Source organism: Etheostoma spectabile, chromosome 18 (genome assembly GCF_008692095.1).
Source record: "Etheostoma spectabile isolate EspeVRDwgs_2016 chromosome 18, UIUC_Espe_1.0, whole genome shotgun sequence".
NCBI lineage: Eukaryota > Metazoa > Chordata > Actinopteri > Perciformes > Percidae > Etheostoma > Etheostoma spectabile.
Genome location: NC_045750.1, coordinates 8,329,828 through 8,343,166, shown reverse-complemented (window position 1 = coordinate 8,343,166; position 13,339 = coordinate 8,329,828). Strand labels below are relative to the sequence as shown.

General features: G+C 42.7%; 1 protein-coding gene across 17 annotated transcripts in view; it reads right to left on the bottom strand.

Moving 5' to 3' along the window:
* The window catches only part of gphnb (gephyrin b), an 86,727-nt gene extending 76,498 nt beyond the window's left edge, over positions 1-10,229 (bottom strand). For all 17 annotated transcript variants that reach the window (XM_032542679.1, XM_032542680.1, XM_032542688.1 and 14 more), the window contains exon 1: positions 10,046-10,229. In XM_032542679.1, the coding sequence (XP_032398570.1) occupies positions 10,046-10,109 (64 nt within the window). In that variant the 5' untranslated portion in view covers positions 10,110-10,229. The remainder of the gene's footprint in view (positions 1-10,045) is intronic.
* Positions 10,230-13,339: the final 3,110 nt, after the last annotated feature.

Below are 13,339 nucleotides of genomic sequence, written 5' to 3'. Positions count from 1 at the left end.
ATCGGAAAAACATTTTCCCCCCAGTAAAAACATCATCATTCACTTCATGCGGCAATAAGAGGTGGGAAACAGAGTTTCCCTGTTGGTGACGCGTTGTTGACAACTGACGTTTGATGTAGGTGACTTTGGTCCACTGAAAATATTTAAATGACAATAAACTGTTTATTGTGGACAAACGCCTCTGCCAAGAAACATACACAGACATAACATGTTTCAATTACTCATAAATAGACCTATGTATAAAAAAACAACAAAAACACTGTGTCCTTTCCTGTTTGTTGTCCTGCAAATAACACAAACAAACACCTGTTGATGTGCTGTTTGTATGTTTGCATAAGAAAACAGCAGCAAATCTTTGTCATTGCGGCCTCCATGTTTTCACACACCTGATGCGCTAGGCTACGTCCAACAGTTGGTGGCAGTCATGCAACAAGTTGTTATGCCAAACGCCGATATAGCAGAAGAAGACGAAGAAGATGTATCCACCATGTGAACGCTGGCAGTTGGAAAAACAATGTAATCACGAGGGCGATCCCTGATGTTCCCAGGTGGCATGAACGCACCATTGGCATAATGCACCGCTTGGATCACTAAGAAACCAAACAACCAAATAAACCAAATCTAATGTGTTTTCAATTCTTAAAGTTTGTGTGATGTCACTGTCTTAAAGTGTGTGTTCACTTTAACAAAGTGTAACTTGGTTAAAAAGGGTAACACTGTACTACAGAGTATTACTCTTAGCATTATTAGCTTAGCCCTGCTCTCAATAAAGAGCTCCCTGTGACATCAGCACCCCATCGGCCTGTGATAGATGCTAGATACAGGCGAGCTGACCTCCTTCCCTAAGTGAATTATGAGAGAGGTATATGTTTTAGACACCTATTAGATGAGGACTGATAAAGACTGTGAATCAATGACTTTTTTCACTTTCTCTCAGTTTTTCCTGAATCCTTAGCCCCCCCCATCCCTCCAGCCATAATTAACACCTCAAGCCAGGACGCTGGATAAAGAAGCAGCAGGCCACAAAAGTGACTCATTAATTAAAACGCACCATTGTATCTTTTATCTCGATCTGTATCGCCATCACTCAGCAGCTACTCTGCTTTCCCAGGTTATCATGAGGGGCCGACCCAAGCAAAGGGGTGTGTGTATGTGGGGGTGGGGGGGGGGGGGGGGGGCAATTGATGTCTTCCTAGAATAGTGTAAACAAAAAATAAAGTCTTTTGTCAAAATGTTCTCTGAAACAGCTGCAGTGTTGTAGCTACGGAGCTAAGTTGCACACTATGTGTATCAATTATGTGAAAACAGGAAATAATGTATTTAATGAATTAGTAAAAAGGACCTAGCATTTAGATGTTAAATAGATGTAGCTTACAACTTTTGAAAAAATGCAGGTCTGGCATTACTACTGTGATAATTCAGAAGATGTATTAGCATCATTCTAATCTCCATGTTTCTTTTTACTGTCAGCCAACCAGAAACTCATATTTTTGAGGAGGTGCATTTAAAACAAGAATATGTAGAATTTGAACATTTCTGAACTTGGCGCCTTCCCTAGTGGTAGAATCTGCGACCCCAAGCATATTTTTATGCTTAAGATGTTTTTCTTCTGTTTTACACATGCAACTACAGTGATTGAGTATTGGGCTCTGAGTGGTCAGAGCTGCCAAAACGCAGGTGGCACAAAGTAGTACTGTGCCTGAAGGCAACATGTGTGGACACTGACAGAGCACTATAGCTGCTGCTGATACTCAGCGACTGTGCTGTGTTTGCAATGCAGGCTGTGTAGACATTGTGTGAGGCAGAGGCATTCTCTCATTTCAGTCAGCATAACTTTCAGGGAGGAGACTGTGCGACTGAGCATGAAAGCGAGCCATTAGAATGGAAAGCTTGGATAATTTTGCTAGCCAACAGTACACAGTATAAATATGTTAATCATAGAAAGCTAATTGGACAGCACCAGCAGTCTGATGGTCACCACAACACGTGTAGATATATATTAAAAAAATGTTAAATTTCCCTAAACTAAAAATGCGCTTAAAGCTTCTAGATTTTGGGATATGCATTATTCACATAAGAGAAATATAGTAGGACTCCTCTTGCTCAACAACATTTTACTCCTATTAATAGCTTTTGGGATGTACAGAGAATTTCACCTGTCACGACAGGGGGAGTAGCACATCATATGAATCTAAGAATTTGGACATAGCTACGTTACCACCATTTAAACACTTGCCGGAAGGTGTTACAACTCACTTCAGAACAGCCTTTCCTGTTTATCACCATATAGGCTTACAAAAATATAAAACAATAGCTTGAAGCTCTGCATGTCGGATGCAAGTTTTTCTGTCACAACAAGATAAGTGCTGACACTAAAATGCTTCAGCATCTCTTTTGCTAACTCCCAAAAACATCAAGCAAAATCTCCCTTTGTTTATTTTCTGGCTATGCTAGCCTTATGTGATCATCACCTCAAATGAATGACAGATTGTAACTCTGCTTTAGGCCAGGAGGGAGTGGGAATGGACCAACTCTCCGACACCTACGCATGCAGTCTGGGAATAGCTTTCCAGGCAAGCCCAATGGAGCCCTTCTCTGGAGAGCTGACAAGAGCCTACAAGTGTGGAGGCTCCTTGTCCAATGTCTGCCTCTTGTTCTTCCTCGCATCACAATTAAAGACCATTTACAGTAAGGGAGGATAATTTCCATGAGCTATGAAAGAAGAGAGAGAAAGAGGGTTGTGAGCAAAAGGGGAGAGCCACCCCCGTCCCGCCCTGGCATACAATGCACTCTCCACTACTCAACGCTGAAAATAACTTCTTTGCAGTGAAGACTTAATTCTCATTCTGTGTTCGTGTCCCTGATCCAATATTGTCTAGTCTGGTCATGTAGTCCACCTGCCTTACTGCTGTCCACTGTCCCAACTGTGTGTGTGTGTGTTTGTGTGTGTGTGTGTGTGTGCGTGCGTGCGTGCGTGCGTGTGTGTGTGATGCAGAGAGAGAGCAAAAGAGAGAGAAAGAACAAGCAAGTGAAGGGTCAGTCTGTGTTTCATCAGCTGCTACAGTATAAGCCGCACCCAAACGAAAGATAAATCCTTGGCTGACCACATGCAAACCTAAAGTTCAATTATATTTCTAGTCAAACTAACAGCATACAAATCATCCAGGTGCTTGCTTAATCTCTAAAAATGCTACAATGTTGTCTTCATGGCCCGTGGTATTGCAATGTTATCAATATTTCTGATTTCAGAGTCTGTTGAAAACCAGACATATCAAGGTTAATACAGGCAACATTTATGACAGTCTGTATTAAATACTTCTTCAAATGTAAAGATGTTCTAAAAATATGGGAATTGGATACAAAAAGGAGGCAGGAACAAGTCAATGCCCAATGTGTGTGCGTGCTGTTTAGCTCTTCTGTTCCAAGTGTATCCCTTTCAAACTAGCATTTTGTTGAGCAGATGCCCACATATTGTTGCAAGGGAATACCCCAGTAGCAGCTTAGAGATGATTCAACCATAGACAGACACAGAAAGAGTTGGGTCAAAGCAGGAAAAAGGAGGAATAAAAATCATGCTACTGGGTAGACACGCGCCTGGGGCTCTTTGATTCCTATCCAAGCCACGTATCTTTATATCTTCAGTGAACCGAATGTTAACATCTATTTTGTGTTTTTTGTTATCCAGTCATGATGTCAGCTATGTCAGGATATTACGTCTGGCTGTCTCAGCGTTGAGGGGAAAAGGGGCAGGAATAATAAAGTTGTAATGCTAATGAAAGCACAGACAGACTAATGGCTAAGAGGGAGTTAGCAATGCTTTCACACTAGGCTGAGTGGTGGCACGGCCCTGGTTGTTGATTCTGGTCATTTCAATGCTGAAGTATCTTTAAACTCATTGTCACTCCCCCATGTTAGACGAGTACAGATTTAAGTTGCGCATGCATCACTTTGCGACAAGTAGCATACAAGATGCTAACGAGAGACTTCTGTAATGTCAATATAGTAAAAATGGACCTACATAACAAAGGTTGTTCACTGCTGGCTACAAGTTAAGCAATCAAACACAACAAGGTTGTCAGTTAAATGGCGTTTTGAGCTAACGTTAGCAATCAAACAACCATAGATAGCTAAACCGTTTTGTTCCATAGATTTCACAAATTTCACTATGACACGTTATGCCGTAAACCTTTTAAATCTGAGCAAGCGCGACTCAAATCTGCACATTGGGGTGTGACACTCCTATCTGATCTTTCATTCAACATCTTTCTAGATCCTGTCGGATTAGCGAGTAAAACACTTGAACGCTGTCAAAATAACATCTACTCGATGTTCATTTCAGGGTCTGCTTTATAGTCTGATGGTGTATTTTTGTCTTTCCCCATGGATAACCGGCAAAATGTAGACAACGTGATGTTACCAGTACAACAATTTGAGTTTGAGAGATTTTTCAGTTTTTTCTCCCAATTTTGAAAGTTTCTTTACTATGTTTCCCTGTCAAATCTAAATGCAGTTGGCTAAAAGAGCCTGTACACAGCTATGCGCTTGGTAGCCAGTAATTGTAGTCAGCTCTTCATTTCACAAAAGTGAGGAGCTCAATACATGTGCAGTTTACGCTAAGAACACAATATTAACAAAACATATTTTTCTGATCCCTCTCTCGCTATATATATATATATATTATATATAATATATATATATATATATATATAATATATATAATCACTGTAAAGTAATAATAAGCAAAGTTACATATTTATGATATAATTAAACTTTATGTTTATCACAATTAACCCAATCCACTGTGAAACCACTCTAAATTTATGAACTCTCTAACTGAAACATAAAAAAACCTGATTTTGTTGGCTTTAAAATTACAATATGCTTTTAATAATTAACTTGGATAACAGAACCGTATCAAACTATACCACATTTTTTCACATAAAGTCAGTAAACAACAATATTGAATTATCATCAAGCCCTTGTTCATGCTATCCCCTAAGTAGGCACCTAAGCCAACAAGTAGGAGTTCAACACAGGAACATGGTCCCTAAACAGCTTCCCACCAGCAAAAATGGCCAAGTGTGTTAGTTCGAATGAACAATCGAGTTAATGGTACCAAAGCAGAGAAATTTAAAAACAATTTTAATCATATAAAACTCTGCACCATATCTCACTTTGGTGTACTTTGCAATAAAAATAAAATAAAGAGAATCATAGCATTAGTATTGCATTTTGCATCCATTGTCATCCAGTGCAATAGCTCTGCCATCAAGTCTCACAACATGTGAAACACAAAGCGGAAATGCTAGACATAGCAGGATGGGGGGGGCTTCTGCAATACTAAATGTCCCAGTCTGATGATGTGAAACCATTGGCTTGCATTGCAGACAGTAGATTGAGTAATTCAGAAAGAGACGGCGAGAGGAGATTGTTCCATAACCTGACAGCTACCAACGCCATTTGGTGACAGATGACGGCGTCTCCTACTTTTGGTCAAGGTGCTCTGGCACGCTTAGGTCGCCTCTTGCTGACTTGACTCTTGTTTCTCTAGTGAGCCTCTTTAGTGCCTGAACTGTAAAAGTGAGCTTGGGACAAACTCCAGAGATTAAAGTTATGTGGAAAAGCAGATTAAATAGTTATTATCCTATCGGCAGCCAAGACACGTACACACATGAGCAGGCACACATACATGTTTGCAAACCCACACAAACACATAACAAAGAAAGGCAATATATATATACACACATATACACATATGTATACACACACACACACACACACACACACACACACACACACACGGATGAATCGTTTTCAACAAATTCACATATTTAGTTTGGGGTTGCATAGTTTGTGTTACTGTTTAACGCAAGTTCTTTCATAATATCAATACGTTTTTTTGTGTGTTGTCTCAAACTAGACATATTGATGTACCAAACTCTTTTCTCTGACCGCTTTATGGGAAAACCCTTCACCTCTTTATGAGACCAACAAAATGCAGACCACAAGTGATTAAGAAATGGGCCAACACTCCGCCAAAGTAAAAACTTACATCCGTTCTGCAGGGAGTTGCAGAATTAGTTCCAGAAGGGGTTCAGAGAGCAATCTAAATGTGTTTGTTTGGGGTAGCCTGCCTGCTGTCGATTCATGTCTTTCTGATAGACATGTGAGTTTAGAAAGCCGCCCACACATCCCTGAGCCTCTCTCAGTTGTTACAACTGAGGCTAAAAAATAGAAGATAGAGAGAGAGATTTATATAGAAATAGAGAGAGAGAAGAGGGAAACGTGTGCTGTCTGTCGCAAAGTCAAGCTTTTCTGCCATGCCTCCTCATTGGAAGCCCGGTGCTGAGTGTGTGTCCACATCTCTTTGAGGAAGGACTGGAGTTAACCCACACACTCTCAGCAGCCAGCATCAATGGGACTTTCTACGGGCTGTAAATCAAGCCACGCATCCAAGAGCATCTGCGGCTCGTGCATGGGGAGTTGCCGTATAATAATACCGTATGGTCACACACATATACACTGGCTTTATACAGATTAAACTGAATGTCTTTTATAGGGCTCTCTCTCTTTGCCAGCCTCTCTCTCCCTCTCTCTCTCAGTGTGTGATCATAGAAGGTATGCATACAGCTCTATATTTGGGGCTGGAGGGATTTGCTAAGCTGTGTTTTCCAGACAGAGCAGAGAATTAGTGCAGAAAGACAAAGAGCAGAGCAGAGTCACATGAATATGCACATACCACACATGTAAAGGGCACACACACACATACGCACACACACAAACACAAACACACACATACATACATACATATGCATAAAAGCTCAGCTGGTGTGCGCCCAATGTGTGGTACAACTCTGCCTGGTTCTCATGTAGGGGGTTTCCTAGAAAAATCTTGAAACATCTATATGAAACACACCTTTTTAAGGCAAGAGAGATGTTTGCATTTTATTTTATTTACACCATGCATCATACTAAGCCAGACTACCAGACTAGCATATCTACAACAAAGTAACAGAATGTGTCTTAACACACAATTTATCTTTGGAGTGTGTAGTCCTTTGCCTGTCACAAACCTGAGGCCACAACTCACCACATCTTCATTTACGACTGTGTCTCCGCATACACAAATCAAGCAATTAAGGCACACATATTCAGCTGAAGTGAGTGAGTGTGTAGCTGTGTGTCCAGACCCTGAGGCAGGCCCAGGGAGAGAGACACAGGACAATTAAAACTCATGCTCAACAGGAAGAAACACTGACAGCTAGAAACTGGGCACTGAGCAGCCATGCTTCAAAATACACACACACGCACACAATCATGTACAAACAGGTAGACAGAAAACCCCTCACAAATACATTTATCACAATAGGCTGAGCACAGCATGAGAAGCTTTCATCCTCTTCTTACAAAGGTCACATTTTCAGTGTGACATCTTTGACAAGTGACAGCATGTTTAGCCCAATTATCCTGTTTCAAGTTGCCTACCTCCCTTTCCTTGCAAATAAACTCCACCTCATACTCAAACATTTCACAAAATACATAAATCATTTCACACTCACGCACACACACAGACACACACACACACACAGTTGACCATGTCAGCCTCATGTCCCATGCACTGTGTGTCCAGTGTCTAAACAGAGATGTCCCCTGGACACTGTCACCTGTCCAGAGGGATGTGGGGCTAAGTGATGGAGTGAGCCAAGGTCTCATCTCCTCCCTGGTGACTGAATGCAGGAGTGGACAGCTGACCTTTGACCCTCGCAGGAGGGATATTGAGCACTGCTCTAAACTCTATTAGCATTCTCCTCACACAGGTTCTATAACACAGCAGACTAACGGTATGAACACAGTGGATGTTTAAGACTGAGGTGTGGCGACAAAGATTCTGCGTTATAGAAGAGCTCCAACCTTAATATTTGGAGCTTTGCTACCTTGTGGCAGCACAACAGGGGACATTTTGCCGTCAAAATGCATCATGTCATAAAAAAAGAAAATCACACAGCGGTCTTTGTAGCCGTGAGTAATCCTGCCACGATTACATTCTTAAAAGGCCGAGGGTCAGGTAAAACATGGCAACTTAATGCCACAGTGCACTCTTTCCTCCCCGTTTTTTTTCTCTCTCTCCTTTGATGCTTTGTTTCCCTGACAGTGCAAGCCCTCATACTCCACACACACAAATACATCAAAAAGACAAATGAGGCTGTCGGTTGAGTCCCGGCACGTCTCAACATTGACATATGTATGCATGAATTGTCAATACTGCCAAGCTAGATCAATCTTGCAATCTGTCACTACACTAGAGATACAGTTGGGGATTCAAGTGACCGATGACATATAGAGAAATGAACCCCCTCTGATGTGGTGTGGGCATTGATGAAAAATGATGGCTGTATTCTGACTTCTTGTTGGTGACTATGGACAAGCACCACAAATCTGAAGACAATTTGTTTCCGCTTAAAACACCAAATCCTCATCAGTTTGTGACTATTTCCTTTCGCATAAACTCAAAATTCCTCATCATACAGTAAAAAGTGTTTTTGAATAACTGACGTGAGATGGGGTTTTCCTCCTCTACATCCCTGGGTGCATCTATCTGATGCAGTATTTATTACCGTGGTAAGGTCAGTACCGCACTGATTTGTGAGTGACGCTGGATTTCAGCACCACGGACAGCGCTCTGCCACTGGCTCTGCCTCTCTCTCCAGCTCCAGGGGAGGAAGAGAAGGGATGGAGAAGGAGACGACGGGTGGCTGTGGTGTTGTTGGTGTTGGGGATTTCCCTGGCAGATTGCAGGAGAGGGTCTACACAGTCATTCCTCCATCGCTACACATCGCATACCACCTCCTCCGTACCGGATTTCCATACGGAGGAATACCGTATGTGTGAGATCATGGCTTTCATGAAATATTGATCGACCCAGCCTCACACAGGATGGACAGAGAGAGAGAGAGAGAGGAGAGAAAAAAAAAGAGAGATAGAGAGAGGGAAGGGGGTGGGGGGTATTCCTCTGGATAGCTTTTATCGTGCATCTGCCCTACCACCTCCCTCCCTCCCTCCCTCCCTCTTCACATCGTCCAAAAATTACTTTCCGATCATGCCAACAACCGCTGGATTTGCCTCGCTCGGTGCTTGACGACCAGAAACATGACAAAGCAATAGGCTGCGCGCACGCACGCACACACACAGACACACACGAAAAAAATGAAGGCCGGCGGCGATCAGATCTAACACCATCCGCCGCCTCATAGCCGCATGCACATTGCATCCAAGCGCATAAAACGTTTCCAGTGTTGGTAAGTGAGAGAAGCGCCGTCATCGCGTTGCATTCAGAGGAATGTCAGCTTTTACCCGTGTGTTCAACCCCACCAAACCAAGCCAGAGCCGTTATCATGTGGCATGTAAACTCCTCGGCCGGCACTATCATTCACAAAATAAGCCACATCTGACATCTACACGCATTTTTACTGATTTTTTTTTTTCAGATCACCCACTGCTCTTAATAGGCCAAGGATGCGCTCATCACCACATCCACCTTCAGCAACTGTCGTGAGCAACACTTCAAAAATCGCTGTGGTCAGCTGGGTGTCAATAATGCAATCTATATCCCGAGCATCTTTAGCAGCGAGGCAACACACGGTCAGCTGTAATTTTCAGCTCTGACAAGCAGATAAGGACATGAATTATTCAATACACATAAACTGAGCTCTTGTTCTTCAGTAAGAAAAACGGCTCGACAAGAAATCTACATGAGCGTGCACAAACCAATGCAGAGCCCACATTTAGCCGAGCGCTTCCACCGCATAAGCACTGGATGAAATAGAGCATGGACAGGAATGCATACCGGTAAAATGAAAATAAATAAATAAACCGCTTTAAATCAGCGTCGCCTTCAAGGGGCTGCAAACGCCAGTGAGAGACCGAGAGCCGCCGCCACGCAAAAGCCAGCCGACATGTATGAAGATCCGAGCGGACAGCCAGCGGAAATGAATTCATGGAAATATGGGCAGAATGTGAGTGAGCCGATGAGAATTTCTGCGTTTACCTGTCAATACACCGACCCGGATTTGGTGGTCGTGGTTCGTTAAAATCATCCCGTCTGACGCCATGTTCAGCAGCGCTGTCGCCCGCACCGAGAACTCACGGCAGGGCCCAGAGCCGATCGCATCGAACTTAGTGGGGAAAGGGAGGGGAGGAGGAGGAAGAGGAGGAGGAAGAGATGGAGGAGGACTGGGATACAGCAAAAAAAAAAAAAAAACAGTCAGACGAGATGAGTAGAAAGTCGAGCGGTCATCAGGACACCTACAGATAAGCGGGCAGGATGCGGGGGCCGTTAAAACCGCACACATCAGTCAGCTGGCCGCCTGCCACGGTAGTAGTGTGGATCCCAGATTAAGTCTTATGGAGACCATTATTGATTTCCTGTGAAGGCTTTTAGGGGAGACTGACGAGCAGTAGCCTACGTCTGCAGACGCCACTCACTTTTCCCATGTCATTTGATACCACCTTTGAAGCTGGAATTTTAGATCCCGGAGGACTTCACATTTGACCCCTGCACTAATAAATAAGAGTATCAGTTCTTTAATCTGAAATAATAATAAAAAGTCCTTCCCCCTCCCACTAATTTGATCTCCATTAGATGCCCCCTTGCTTTCAGAGATTAAAGTAGCCTACCCCTCTAAGAACAACGTCCCAATGCAGAGGCCTAAAAGAAGATCACAGTCTGACCTGTACAAATGCAACATCCCCAGGCAAAAAACAACAACACAGCTTTTATTTCTAGACCGTATTCCCACTTCTATGGTGTATCATTTCTCTTATTCATTCTCATGGAAAGAATATGTCCATCCTCCAGCTACTGTTGGGAATCTATCAATATACATATTTCATTAACACACGTACATGAGCACAGTAGCCGTGGCAAGAACTGGGGCAACGCTTCCAGCATGGCTGGTTTGCTTCAACATGTCTGTATCCAATGACATAACCAAAAGAACTGACACAATTTCCACACTTTATAGAGGCCTAGTAGCCAATTCCCTCTTCTATCGTGTTTCAATTAACTACAGGAGGTGTGAGTCAGCCAAAGATATGAAATAGACCTTCAAAGTTTATCTGATGTCTTAACCTGAGATGCATTTTGACTTAATTTATCTTATTTTCCTTCTATAAGCTCCAGTACAACCTACAGTATCTATGGCCTATTGTTATACTGCACATCATATAAACAGCAGTAGTTAGACAATCCTTCAATCAAGTTTTGGCCTATTATTTACCATGAAAAGTCTGGTCTGGTTAGCTAATTGAAGCACTCGTTGTAGTTTTTGTGGTACAGTATATGCTATACCTCGAATCTACACCTGTGCTTAAATAACACTGGTTTCTTAACCTATAGGCTATGTACCGGTCGTCCCGCTGGGTTTAATTAAAAACATGTTTTTATCTGCATAAAAACATACACACATTCAAAAAACTTGATTCAAACTATTTCATTGGATGTCTATATCCACACAAATATATGCACACACTTGCATGGACACCCATGGGTCTTACAAATATTGGCTGAATTAATTAAAGAGTAACTTAAAGGAAACGTTTGCCATTATCCAGCCTAACAATCTCCGGGCTGTAGCTTTATATTTAACGTGTCAATCTTCTTGTCTAACGCTTGGCAATGAAAAAAACAAGTGTCTCCCAAAACATTGAACTTTTCCTTTAATACCATATAGGTTGAAATGTAATGCGTTTGTGTTCTCTTTGATTGGATGTTTCAAGTCTGTAGCACCTGAAGTGGTTTGGAGGGTTCAGACCTGTAACCACACCCAGCAGTGATGTCACTGTGTACTTACATACCAAACCTGCAGTTCACTTCTACATCACTGCAGCACTGGACGTCACAACATTTTCAACTGCTGTTTAGTTGTTCTTTAAAAGTCAATCAGAAGATAGATGTTTTTATCATTAGAAAATGTGTATGGTCAACTTACTACTGTTCTTAAAGTGGACTTAGGTTTGCCATGTCTGTGGAAAGATACCCCAGCATGTGACGAGATCTTGCTCCCCGAAGCAAGGCATTTGGGGAGCACCACAACAGCATCCACATCTGTCAGCCTGTCAATGATGGTGAGGGCCCAATGTTAAACAGGCTGTGTTAATGTTGAGCATGAACAGGGGTATTGTATATGCATGTGAGCATGTGCACATACATGCACAAACACACAATGCAAACGGACACTCATACACACACAGGCACACTCCCCGGTCCAGAATTGGCAAGCTTTCCTGGAAGGCTGGAATTCCCTTGCTGGTGCAGAAAGGCAGAGCTGAAGAGAGAAGATAGTAGAGCAGAGATGGATGGAGGAGGAAGGGAGGGATGCACAAGGCGGAAGACATCGGGGACCCCATCTGGTGTGTAGAGGACTGTGTTTATGTAGTGTGAGAGTGTATATGCTTGTGCACATTATAATGACGGTGTAATTACCTCACCGCCGGTCGAGCGGCTCTCTGTTCATGGATAGGTGATGAGGAGGCAAGGGCCATCGCTCTCCTCTTTTCCCTCACCATCCATCACAATAATAAGGGGATCCCCAGCAGACAGAGGGAGCTGTAAACATATGCTTCACTGTTTCTGTGGTGTGCCCAGGGAAGCCCGTCGTTTTCCCCCAAGGGTCCAGATGCAGCAGAGGTGGGGCGGCCTAAGGACAGCAACTTGTTCTGGGTGTTTGTGTTATGCAACATTAGAGGTGCTTAACATGTGGCAGAGGGTGGAATCTCCCCCAAAACTATATGGAAACGAGGACAGGCTGTAGTCATCCTCAAGACAAAAACAATAGAAGGAGCATACGTTATTCAACAACAGAGATTACAGGACATATTTTTTGGATGCGGTTTTATTACTTGTGTCTCATATTTCTGGACTTGTGAAGAGGGTAAAAGGGGAAAAGGGTGCACATTCATTCATTGTCATAAAGCATGCCGGACATGGTCACCAAAGAGCCATAAAGCTTTACTTCCACCCAAATGAGCCCCAGCCTGTCCCCATTCTTCAAAAGAAAACACCAGGCTAATGTTATTAAATGCATGATAAAGCATGCAGCTGCAAGTTTCAAAGGGTTCCACTAAGTTAAACATCTCTTTATGGCTTCAAGTTTGTACCTCATCATTTTATAATAGTCAAATATTTCAGTGTGTTTGATTAACCAACAGTATATCAGTTTGTTCAAGTGATGGAGTGCAAGGGTTCCTGACATCTACAGTGTGATGGCAATGATTGGAGCAAACAATTAGGTCTGCCACTCCTTTAACCAATCATATGTTGTCTTGGAGGGGCGCCCTGCTC